The sequence below is a fragment of the Callionymus lyra genome, chromosome 3 (genome assembly GCF_982586985.1).
Source record: "Callionymus lyra chromosome 3, fCalLyr1.hap1.1, whole genome shotgun sequence".
NCBI classification, from domain to species: Eukaryota; Metazoa; Chordata; class Actinopteri; order Syngnathiformes; family Callionymidae; genus Callionymus; species Callionymus lyra.
This window is the reverse complement of record NC_141820.1, coordinates 32,114,786-32,128,001: the sequence shown is the minus strand read 5'-3', so window position 1 is coordinate 32,128,001 and position 13,216 is coordinate 32,114,786. Positions and strand designations below refer to the sequence as shown.

At 37.5% G+C, this 13,216-nt stretch overlaps 1 protein-coding gene across 1 annotated transcript in view; it reads right to left on the bottom strand.

The window, feature by feature from the left end:
- Nucleotides 1-13,216, bottom strand: part of csmd2 (CUB and Sushi multiple domains 2) — a 194,854-nt gene that overhangs the window by 54,212 nt on the left and 127,426 nt on the right. The window contains exons 27-33 of the mRNA XM_087787555.1: nucleotides 8,904-9,106; nucleotides 8,643-8,834; nucleotides 6,999-7,137; nucleotides 6,738-6,925; nucleotides 4,928-5,122; nucleotides 4,047-4,163; nucleotides 2,998-3,111 (exon numbers count right to left, since the gene is read on the bottom strand). Of these exons, the coding sequence (XP_087643681.1) occupies nucleotides 2,998-3,111; nucleotides 4,047-4,163; nucleotides 4,928-5,122; nucleotides 6,738-6,925; nucleotides 6,999-7,137; nucleotides 8,643-8,834; nucleotides 8,904-9,106 (1,148 nt within the window). The remainder of the gene's footprint in view (nucleotides 1-2,997; nucleotides 3,112-4,046; nucleotides 4,164-4,927; nucleotides 5,123-6,737; nucleotides 6,926-6,998; nucleotides 7,138-8,642; nucleotides 8,835-8,903; nucleotides 9,107-13,216) is intronic.

The following is a 13,216-nucleotide window of genomic DNA, read 5'->3' as shown; positions in this document are numbered from 1 at the left end:
TCTGTGAATAGATAATATAACAAATACAAAGATTGTTTAATTTTTCACTTAAACTCATGTTAAAAAAGTGCCTAATGCAGCGCGACTACCATCTTGATGAATTACAAAACTTGACAATGCAGATGTTGCTAATCTTTGTTTCTTGAATGACTCTTGAACTGTCAGACAGAGTGTAAGAATCTCATTTCTTGCTCTGTCTTACGCTCAGTGGGTCGCCGAGTGGGCTCTCCACAGTGGATCTCATTACTTTGAGTCTGTTTTCTGTCAAACTGCAGTGCAATGAAGACAAGACCCACACCAGAGGCGAGAACTATGTGAGATTCATACATTATTTTGATACAAATATGACTCCTTTTTTTTCACACTCTCCAGTGGCAAACGATGCACCAGCAGGACTGCAAGATAACATGTGTAAAACTAAAACTGAGTATTAACTGTCAGTTTTTGGAATAGACTAAACCTTTGAACAAACCCTTAAACATATTTTGTTTTTTTTAGGTAATACATACTCAGAGATATTCATGGACTATTTAGAATAAACAAAGTAGCCCCTGTAAGTAATGATGGGCTGATGAAGCTTCATGAAGCAGTTTCATGTTGTTTCAAGGTCAGTAGGAGGCGCCATCAGTTTTACATGATGCGATGCTTCATAAGAACAGTTGTTCAAATTAAAGGGAAATAGTGCAGAGACCACCATCTAGTGGGCTTTGAAAATAATGAAACTGCTCCATGAAGCTTCAATAGAACATTACTGATGGTCATTACTAATTTGGTTGAATTAATAAAAACGAAAGCCAAAATTTCTCCAGCTGTAGCCGGCTTTATACTATCCTCTCATCATTGCCATGGCTCTCGCGGAATTTCATTTTTCCTTTAGCTGTGGAAAATTTAAAAAATGCTGCTTTTCAGTGGCTGGAAGTGCAATAGCAACACAACCACTCCCCATGATGAGCAACTGTTCTCTTGCATGTTGCCATGGCAACATGAGATCAACTATCACTGTGCTGAGACTATTAAATAGACACAAAAGTATGTCAGCAGGCACCTTATAAGGCATTTGGCTCAAGTCCACCCTTAAACTAATCTGTACATTGAATTAAACCTGTAAGCCATCGTGAACAACCTGTCCGTGACCTTGGTTTGAAATCAATAGTGAAAATCAGAGGCTGCAGTCGCTTCACAAAAGTGAGCTTATGAAAGGGTAAATCGGCTAAAGGCCTGCTAGGAAATGAAGCAGCGGAAATAACGGAGCGTAATTGTCAAACTACTTCTAATTGGCTAATTTTCATATCAATTCAGAAATTAGCATTTAAATAAGCACGGCGATTGAACATGCACGATTCCAATGTATTGTTCTGGTGTTTGACTGTGTCCTTCCCAACGTCACTGTTATTATCAGAAAGAAAGAAAAAGAATACAAAACATCATAATCCTCACACATTTTTTCCTTCAATTAAACTCCTTCTATTCTTTTCTACTTTCGTGAATCATTGAATCCCAATATGCCCTTTAAGTATACGCATGTGGTCTTCTTTATGAATGCAGGTATACATGTTTGCACTTGTCTTGTGTCTTGTGTCAGTTTGACCGTGTCTTTCTTTGCCAAAAAAAAAACAACCCTCTATGAAGCTTCTGCCAAGAGCCCACAGTTAATATGGCGACTTGTTTATTGAGCTGTAAACTGGATTTTCTGGGGCTGACCTGGACACGGACCAAAGTAATCATTTGGATTTTGTCAGGCCACATGCTGGCAGAGACAGTGCGCTGCCGTAAACACACACCTCTCGACTCGCCTTTTGTCCAAGAGTGGAAGGCTCAACTGTTGCTGATATTTACAACACTTGTGAAGTATGGCCAAAAAAAAAAAAAACTTCACTGACACAAGACAACATCTATCATCTTTTTTAACTCTTTTTCAACCTGGAAAAGTATAGGTCTGTCTTTGTCTGTAGTTTTCTGGTCTCAGCTGTGGTGGTCTTGACTTCAAGTCTACTGAAGATTTGATTTCCTGCTTTAGCTCAATGCTTGATACTAGGAGATACTAGTAAATAATCTTTACATAAATTGTTTGTGTATTTTGTGAGCGGCAGCCAGGTGATATTGTAGTGTGATCCATTAAAAAGGGCATTTATCCGTCATAATTTAGGGCAACTAAAATGAAAACTCTCCTGACTCACACACGTTTCAAATGTTGAAGTCTCTTCTCTCCAAGATGCAATAAGTCCCTCATCATGACCATGTTTTGAACTTTTTTTTCCTCTTTTGAAATCTGAGCGAACAAGGGGTTACGAGAGTGTCAGTTATGACATAATTATGGTCTTCCCTCCTCCTACAGCCACCTGTAATCATGCCTGCTTTGTTTATACAATGAGTTCCTTGGAGGTGAAGACTTTTGGGATTGATGAAACACAGTGACAAACCTTGATGTTCGATAAATCACAGCAGAGTGTTTTTATTAGTTTCTCTTTAAGTTATTTAGAATAACTCTGCCATGATGTATCAAATAAAATAAAACATAAATATTATAAATATATATTTTCACTTTCCTAGATGCTTTAATGCTTCAGAGTACATAAACGGCAATGTCTGTTTCACATATTTGCTTTCCGAAAAAAAAAATGTTTTCTTGATTTTGTCTCCCAGATGGGGATGTTATTATACCGTCATAAATTCTGCTGCCATGAATCAAGCTGTTGTGGAAGTTAAATCCGGTTTGAAAATAGCGTGACTCATATCCACTTTTTACAGCGAGTGAGGTGTTTATTTCCAAGTCCAGTCAACATTTGTTCGACACCTAAATCAACCCTTTCACAGTGGTATTTTGTAAATGTAGCCTCTCATTCTCTGATCTGATCTTCTTGTGTAAAACAAATATGATATGAGTAATCCTGCAATAAAAGGAGTTACTTGGCAGTTGATTGATTTATTTGTGAATCTTGATCTACTAAGCAAGTGTTTCTTTATTCACACATACTGTACAATATAAAGTTTGTTTACCTGTATGAGCTCCAGAAAGAGAGCTCAAAACCCTGGAATGCTGTGTTGCACCGTCGTAAATCTCTACAATGTCATTCAGTGCCGTCTGGAAGAAGGCAAACTGGCTGAAGACAACTGGAAGAGAAAGAAAATCAAAGACTCCAACCAGTTATTATCCTGGCAGTATTTCAGTCACTAAGTGCCCAACAGTGATTAAAGAAAAGCACTCTCTCTTATATTTGGATTATTGACTGTCATTTGTATCAAAAAAGAAACATCACTTAACCAGTTATGAAAACAACAACCTCAAAGTCATCTACAATAAGAACAGCGCTCTGTTCAGGACTTGACAGCTTGTCTTGGGCTGAAAGTTGTCTGCAAGACAGGCAATCTGTTGTAGTTCTGTCCATATGAGGCAGAAAAAGAGAAGGAAGAAACATGCTTTTTTCTCATTCCCTGGATAATAGAATCATTGTCACTTAAGCAAATTAATATGTAAGTTTTTGGGATCAGAGATAGATGATTAATATGAACTAAAATTGGGCAAAAAAATATGAAATTATAAGGTTAATATTGAAACTGATTGCCAAAGGCGCTTTACAAAGTTCACTTGACCAATTACCTTGAGAAGTACAATTATAAGCTACAATTTTAATGTGCATCAAAAAGCATATATTTATAGTTTTAGTTATCACCTTTTCTCAATTACTTGGCTTCCATAAAAAGGGCAAGAAGGTTAAAGAATAAACTATTTTTTTCTGTATTAAACCAGACTAAAGCAGTTAACACTTACAATAAAAAATGCCACAAAACGTGTTCAGGTCAAAGGATTGAGGGGATATAAGATGCCCCTGAAAATTTAAATACATATTTTGATCAAATTTAAACTATATTTTTTACTTATTAAATAAGTATAATTTACACAATTTTAGCTCCATTGTGAAAAACCATGGCCTAAATCAACCCAAACTTACGTTATCGATTTTTTCGGGGTTATTCTCTATTTATTTTGTTCACCAGATATTTCAAATAATACAAGCAGAATAAGATCCGTCTTTTTATTTGCTTACCATAATCCCTTGGAACCACCACAGAGTACAAGCATGTCCTTGTGGTACTGTAGTTGCCAGGGTAACCAGGAGACAGGACGACTCCCTCTAAACCCGAATATTGCCCACCACATGGAGCTTGAGAGAGGAAACAGGGAGATAGATTAGACACCAGGAGACAACCAACAAGAGGGTGAGGCACAACGCGAAGAAGTGTCTGAAGCCAATACTGGTAGATCTCTTCTGATGTCCCATACTCTCTTTTCAATCACTCCTAAATTACTTTTCTTGTCTGATTGGGCTCCGTCTGGAAGATGTCCCCGGTGTGTGCCACAGTGAAATTGCCATGTTTTTCCAAGTGTCCTTCTAGGTTAGTGTGGGTGAGATGAAGCTAGAATTTCCAGGACCTAGTGTTAGTATATCTTTGGTGTCGCATCTCTGGGTGATAATGTGCAACATCATTGTGACTCGGACAAGACTCCAACTAAATAAGTAGTAGGTCGTCTTTGACTGTTAAACTGAATCCAATTTGGACTAATTTAATGCATTTTTTTTACATACAACGTGACCAACGTTTGCTATTTAAAAATAATTCTGAATTACACAACTATATATTGGGCAATAGTGTCCAGTTTGTTCTGCAGTAAAGTAATCTTATTTCGACAAAATCAAATCACATAAAATAAACACTGAGATGTTTGATGTGTTGATTAAATACAAAGCCAAATCCTCTCATCGATTTACATCAGCAAAAGGACAAGCAAGAAAATGCAAACATGAGGAGACCAGAGCCTGTGCCACTACTTCACACAATCATGTAGGCATGTTTACATATGATGCTTCTCGCTGATCCACTGACGTGCTTTGTTTTTTTCCAAACAACTCCAGATGCCAGTGTTTACCAATGCAGATGGGTTTGGGTTTGTTCCAGCTCGGTTTTCCATCTCCCCCCATGATGCAAGTGAGGGTTGGGTCTCCCTCCAGAGTGTAGCCGCTGTCGCACTGGTAGGTTACAGAAGAGCCCAGCTTGAGTTCCGTCCCCACTCGTGTACCGTTGCGTACAGAACCAGGCTCGAAGCAGGATTCCCTGGGATTTTCTGTAGGGGAGGAAATACAGTCACAGTTAGGTCAACCTAAGCCATGTAATGATGTGAACTGGAAAAAAATTAAATACCTAATAGACAGGTCATTTAATGTATGTTTTCAATGTTCCCTTGTTGATGACTGTGATTCGTTTTTAGGAAGATTTGGAATAAAAAAAGAATCTACCTAAACATAAATCAATAATAATGAACAAGTTTTTCTCTATTTTATTTTTTTTACTTTATATATTTGGATGTTTCATATTAGCCCCTTAACTGAGCATCTTGGCAAAAACCATTGAACTGAAAGTGAACCAATTCATTTATTTTGAAAGCATTACTAGAGCCCTAACAAGTAGTGATGGTCTGATGAAGCTTCATGAAGCAGTGTCATTAGTTTCAGAACCAACTGGATGGTCGGTATTTTCTAATGAAACATCATACCATTGTTAAACTGATGGCGCCACCTACTGACCTCTAAACAACATGACACTGCTTCATGAAGCTTTACGAGCCTATCAACACACTACCAATATGAAAGATCGAAAATATAATTTGTGCCTCATTCCTAGTTGAAATAGTGTAACTGCAATCTCATAAAATAAAAAAAAAGTATTTGACCTTTGATGATTTATCTGAATTTTGTTAAAAAAAACATGAAACAGGCTCATATTGTGTCAGATTATTGTTTTATTGCCCTTGAAACCTCTCAGTACCTCTTATGAAAACACTGCTTAAACCAACCTTCAAAGGAAATGTGATATCTTACATATCGTTGCTTCAACTAAGTTGCAAACTTTTCAAACTTAAAGGGTTCACTCTTAATATCTCTTTTACATGCATAACTTTACTTGTACTTTTTTTTAAAACTCCATCAGTATTGGCCAATGCGCCTTTGGAGCCCTTGGTGCTGCCCCTCATCTGTAGCTGCTGAGTGGAGTATACAGCAGTGTGAAGACACACAGAGAGCTGATTGAGAGTGGCATTGTCCTGGCCCAAGGTCTGCTGACTGCACTTAAATGTTTCACGCACAACACTCGGCTGTGTAGTCAAGTAGAGACGACAATCCACATACACAAGCATCTCCAGACGCACACGCGCACACAGTAGCCATCGTATATCAATCACATCTTACGACGCCTTCAGAAAAATGTCTTGCTCAATCTACCGTTACATTGTTCTTCAGTTAAAAGATTGCACTTGTGAGGAGGAGGCCTGTCAATTTGCCACAGTTCTCACCCTTACCACCAGAATAAACATGTGGAGGTTGTCAAACACAATTTGCAAACCTGCTCACTCTCACCTAACAGCTTACTTTCATATTTGATGCGCCGAAGCAAACGGCATGAGAGGCGGAACCTCTGAGCAGATGTGAAAGTGGCTATATATATTGAATTGATGAAACGTATATTTATATCTCAGCCCATCAGGAACTTTCTTTGTCTTCATTTTTATGTCCTTGATTTGTAAGTCAGCAGTGAGGCTGCCAATAATGACACCCACACGAGAAGACCAATAAAAAGCCTGTGGTTGCAAGCATTCGCAGCAAATCTTCATAGATTTAATGTAAAGGAATATGCATATTGAAAATGATTTAAGCTGTTCATCTAACATCAATTTCAATGCCCACCTGTGTATTGGAGTACAAAGCCATTGCTGCTAAGCGACGCGTCACTCCGAAAAGCCAGAAAAAGAGTGTTGGCGCTGCTCTCAATGTGAGCTGGAACATCAGTGCCGTAGAAACTACCCAGCAGTGGGCTCAGAGAGTCCGGTCCATCGTAGATATGCAAAAAGTCATAACTGGGTTCCAGGCTGAATCTTGATTTGAATTGAAAAAACAACTGTTAATAATACGCAAATACATAGGATAGGAAGAAAATAAAACTCTTACTGGTTGAAGCGCAGAGCTATTACGTAGTCCAGTGTGACAGTGACTCGCCAGTCACACTCCCGTCCATGAGGGTAAGGTTCTGGATAGTCAGGTGAAAGTATTAGCCCACTTGGACCAGTCAGGTTTCCGCCACAAGGAGCTAAATTAAGGAAAATAAATTCAGGATTAGCGTCAGATGAAGCTTCACAAAGCAATGTCGACATGTTCAGAGCCCACTAGATGGCACTCTAATATATATAATCTATAATATATATAGTCTTCGGCTTATAAATGTTTTCATGAAACCTCACGTAACTTTTATATGTAAATAAAGAAGTGAATATGCCACCAAAAGGTTTAACAGGCAGTTTAAGGATTTAATACTATCTTAAGATATCTTAAGAAAATGACAAGATGAACAAAAGTAGAAATATTTAACAGCTGATATATCTGCATTTTGCTTTAACAGTTTAAAGCAGCAATAAGTATAATCAAACAAATTGTTTTTGGCGCCCCGCAGTGTAAGACCGTGTAACCGCAATGATTTTTATTTAGTCTTCTTGATATTTGTGGGGACCTCTGCCTCTGACCCACTATTGAGGAGCGTTTTGGTCATGTGGTGTTGGCTGTTAAAATGTAACCAATATTTATAGACTTGAAAAAAAGGGTAACTAGCCAACGGTTGATGAGGGCTCACGAGTGCCATCTAGTGGGCTGATCAGCCTCTCACTAGGGTTAACTAGTGTCGCTTAATGTTCCAAAAATGATAAAGTAATGGAATATTTTGGTCAGCGAAACTAAGCAAAAATGCTATGGTTTTGTAATTACAACAGCTTATCCTATTGGCTCTGTCCGACCACAAAAACACTTAACTACCACACTGAATAACTTAATTAAAAAATAATTCCATTACTTATTCCCTTCCACATCAGTCTGATCGAGTCCATTAAACAGCTATATTTGTCTGCTACATTGACTTCGAGCAACATATTGAGGAAATGCCAAATGAGTCTGCCACTTAAGGTACCTTAAGGAGCTAGTGTGAGCGTGTGTGTACATTTTTAACACAACTTCAACTCAAGAGCTTATTCAGTAATAATCAAATCCATTTAGAGAGTGGGTGTACACCACCATATGTTGAGTACACAATATTAAAAACTGTCTAAATGATTTACACTCCATAGCAATTGACCACCAGGACATATGTGATTCATCATTTTATATATGAGGTATTTAAACATTAGCCAGAGTTCATTTATTTGCAATAGAAGTTGGTTGACTGCCTTAAAAAAGAATACTAGCTTAGGACCCAGTCAAATAAGTTTTTCTTGACTCACTTTGTATTTTTTTCGTTTTAATTCATCTTTCATAATTAAGGCAGATTTTGATTAACTGCCTGTGCAAATGACCACGAGTCGGCATTAATTATATTTGCCCTCACCTTTCATTTCACTTATCCAATGCTAATTGTCCCTTTTATTCAGACTTTTAACACTTACACTGCAATATGCATTCTATATACAAGCCAGGAGAGACTCCCTACAAAATTGTGCAATCATATTTAAAATGAATATTGAAGCTAGTTTCCTCAATTTAAAAATATAATATACTCATTTTTCCCATGCTTTGGACAAACCTTGCATGAACCATCCCTGGATATAGTACCTGAGCATGTGGGAGGGTCCGGCTGCCAGAAGTAACGTCCTTTTATCTCTGTGCAGGTGATCATGTTGGCTCCCTGCAGGATGTAGCCTGGATCACACTGGAACGCCACATGGTCACCGGGCTCCCGGCTGTCACCGCTGCGGGTCCCATTAGTCGGCATGCCAGGGTCATTGCAGGAGGTTGCAGTTGAGACTTAGTGCAAAATAAAACAAGGGTTAAGCTCAAGCTGAATGAAATTGATCTATTCGCTAACATTGTTACCAGAAAACTGCAGAGCGAAGCCTTGCTTGCTGGTGAAAAAGTCAGTGGTGAACTGAAGGCTGATGGTGTTGAAGGTGCTGTGAGCATCAGGCGGCAACACTGAACCACTCAGTTCCCGGAGCAGGACCCCTCCGTCCTGTGGACCGTCCCATATCCGAAGTACGTCATGGACTTCTTCTGTGTGGAAGACCAGGAAATGCAGACTGCAAACAAATGAAAAAAAGGAAATATTTAGTTTGATTGACTTTTTGATTAATGTACTATTACATACTGTACATACCATAATGTTAAATGACTGAAAATTTCAATTTCAAATAGCATTTTCCCAAAATAAGTACGTGAAATGGTTGAAGGTTAGTTTAAACAGTATTAGATAGACAAATGTTTCTTTCTTTCTTTCCCATTTCCTTCTCTTTAGAAGAATCCCCTGAGAAACAGAAGTACCAGAACCAATGACACAGGCTGTGTAGCGGAGTTGTGATAAAAGGCATCATGAAAAAGGTTGTTTAAAGCAATAAGTGATAGAGCAAATGTTTCCAAATAGTGGGATGTAACCATGAGGACGATGGCTATGGGCTAATGAAGCTTCATGAAACACTTTCTATGTCTTCAAAGATCACTTGATGGCACTATCTGCCCCATTTTTGCTAAAGATAACCATTCTATTGAAAGCTCTGTTTCATGAAGCTTCACAACTCCATTGGTAAATTTCGAACGAAAAGTGTAAGAGTCACATTTAATCCCATAATCTGCATTAATATGCATATATTGTAATATGCATTTGTGTCTTCTCGTTTAGACTATTGTAACAGTTTATTTTCATGTCTAAACATGAAGGAGCTGTCTCGCCTGCAGTTAATATAGAACTCTGCAGCGAGAATTCTGACCTGCTCTAGTAGAAGAACTCACATTTCACCAATCCTTAAATTTCTTCATTGGCTGCCAGTTTCTTTCAGGAACAATTTAAAAATTCTGGTTCTTACTTTCAGAGCTATTCATGGTCAGGCTCCTCCTTACATCAGTGATCTGATCCAGCCTTACACCCCAGCTCAGGCTCTGTGGTTTGTGGATCAGAATCTACTGATGGTTCTTTGCACACTCTTCAGGACCAGAGGAGAGAAATCCTTTCAGGCTGTTGCTCCTAAGCTTTGGAAAGATCTTTCCTCTCCTTCTGTGCTTGATGGATCTACTAACTCCTCGAAAAAACATCTTAAGACCTTTTTATTTGTTTAGGCATTTTTATGAATTATCTTGTAGCTGCTGTGTTTGTCACTGTATTGTCTATGCCCTTTAAAGCATCTAATTTAACTGGGTATTGTTTTGATTGTCGCTTTGTGACACTGGTCTAAGAAAGGCACTTTATCAATAATAATTACTTACTTACACATTTAGGCCAAACAATATTTCCCTTAATTTCAAGGCAAAATTCTAAATGACAAAAAACCCGAGTGTGTCGTGCTAAAGGAAAGACATTTTTTAAACGTGATGGTTGTCAGGAAAATAAATGCGGAAAAAAGGAAATTAAATAAATAAGGCCATCATTTCAGAGTTTGGTAGAGAGGGGGAAGCATATGCATATGAAGAAGAGAGCTGAACAGCAATTTAAAATGAATGAAACAGAGCGTATACAAAATCCCTACTCTGTCATACAGCAGTGTCTGCCACAGCATTTAATTTGTTTGGTCCAGACAACAGAAAGATGATGCTGTCAAGATGCATTTGCTTCCCACTCTAGATGTGTACTGCAGGAAATGTATTTTATATCCAAGCATATGTAATGTTTCACACGATATATTGTAATATATTCATCAGATACCAGGTAGTGCATGTGTATTTGTTCTTTATCATCCTACTCTATTGGAAACAATAATAATCATCAAATAACATCAGTATTTTGATGTGAATGACAGAAGTGGGCTTAATAAGCTTAATGATGCAGTGTTCATTATTAGAGGTCCAGTAGGTAGACAAATTAAGTTTAAAAGAAATGGATTATAGTACAAGAAGTGTTATCTACTGGACTTAAAAATAAGTACAATGCATCATGATCATCACTGCCATTGAGTAAAACCTACTTGTTGTGTTCATGATATTCTCAACCATTAGTCGACACGAGGGTGACCCGAAAATTTGTGAAATTTGAATTTATGCTTAACTATCACTTTGGGTTTTAAAGTGTATGAATAAAATGATATAATGTAGCTCGTAATTGTGTTGCAAATGTATACAAATCTTGCGTTTGCATGCAAACACAACGAGATTGATGGTAACCATTAAAATAAGATACATTACATAAGTCTACTTCTCTTTTACCCATAACAACAAAGAGCATAGCCACCAGCTATGGATGAGAAGCAGGATAAACCAAAACTGTCTGATATGTCGGCTTTAAGCAACACTTTTGCAGGGTTTCTGCATAATTGGTGTCAGACTTGGGTTCTCATGCTGCCTGATATGTGAGCAGCTGCAACAGCCAGAGGCCTCTTAACAATGTGCAGCACGTGTCGAGGTTGTGTAAAAAGCTGTTGAGTTAAACAAACAGATGCGAACAGGTGAACAGGTACACCTCCTACAAATGTACACTGATCAGTTCAAGGATAGTTTGTGCTCAACACATGCTCATTCATATTTATGCTTTGGAAACAGTAATAACATGTGGACTGAATGCAAAGCAACACGTTTTATTAAAGTCATTGTGATACGTTATTTTTATTATTATTATTATTATTATTTGTTATTATTAGTAGTGGTGGTATTAGTAGCAGTAGCAGTAGTAGTAGCAGTCACAGTAGTACTAGTAGTTTGTTTCCTATTTGTTTGTTACTATGATTTGTTTGTTATTATGATTATTTTCATTATACTTGTCATTATTATTTATTTCTATCTACACCTATCTATCTAAACCTATACAAACCAAATTCCAAAACAAAAACATAAATAAATAATGTATTAAATAACTTCAAAAGCAAAACCCAAAGTAGCCTTTATCTTAAGAAAGAGATGACCAGTGATCAGTATTCAATGTGAGATTATCTTTAATTTTATTATATTTTATTAGTTTGTTTTGTCAAATAAACCCTAAACTAAAAAAGGAAATACATGTAAAGAGAGGTAGGACTGTTAAAAATAAATAGATTTCAATAGTTTCATAAAAAAACAGTGGAGCAACTGCAAGTTTTAGAACCAGACCCTTTTTTTTTCTATTCTTCAGATTTATTTGTAGACGACCGGATCAAACAGTGGGCGGAAAAGCCAGAGGTTTGTTGAACAAAAACATGACCTACGTTAATCATTGCAGGGTTGCCGGAAGAGGTGATGATGGCAGGAGGATAAGAGGTTGATGGAGAGCGCAGGAAGCGGTGAAGGATGGAGGGATTTGTGCTCAGCACGCTGGGATAGATGGGAGGGACGTGTACTGCATGTTAGGATAATTGGTTCCTTTTATACAAGATCTAAATAGCCAATCTCTCCTTGTCAATTTCTGGGAGTGAGCGCTGGGCAGAAGGATAAGGAGATGGTGAAAAAGGGGAGACTTTCAAAGGATTAGAGTGATGAAGAGAAGTGGTAGACGACATCCTGGTTAGAAAGACTCATTCTGTCCTTTCTTATGTAGAGGTAAACCATGCTTGTTTTCAACAAGACTACAATGCAATTTGTTTATTTAATTGTCATCTTTAAATACAATTGTATGGATATTTTAGTTTTCTGTAGTATTTTTATGTCATTATTAAAGTTGTTTATATGATTAGGTACAATTAGATGAATATAATTGGTTTTGTTTCTGATACTGAGCTTCATCAATGTTCCAACAAATGTCAACACATGAGTTGCAATCCTCTATATATTTAATTTGAGCAATTTCCTTTCATTTCATTCCTTTCCAAGGTTACATGAAACTGCAAATGATGTTTCATGACACAGTGTATTTGGTGGAACTGTCTTCAAACCATCAATCAGAATCAGAACCAGTAGAAATTTTGAGTTGTCAGTACAGAATATAATAATGAAACAGGATAACACACAAAATATCCAGTAGAAAAACAGAACAAAGCACCAGGTCAGCCATTCTGTTCGAGCGCAATCCTTAAAAAAAAAAGTACAATTATTATCAAACTACAACTGCCAGATGGCTTTTGTGTAATTAACCTCCAGAAGAGCAATGTTGTGTCCACCCATAAATAAAGAAAAACACTTCAGTTAAATACCCCTAAAAGTCCTAAAAGTGAAATGAAAGGAAGAGCATGTTCACCTCTAAATCGGTGTTAGCCAAAATGATGAGCGTGTAAATGATATAACGAGGGATATCTCAGCCA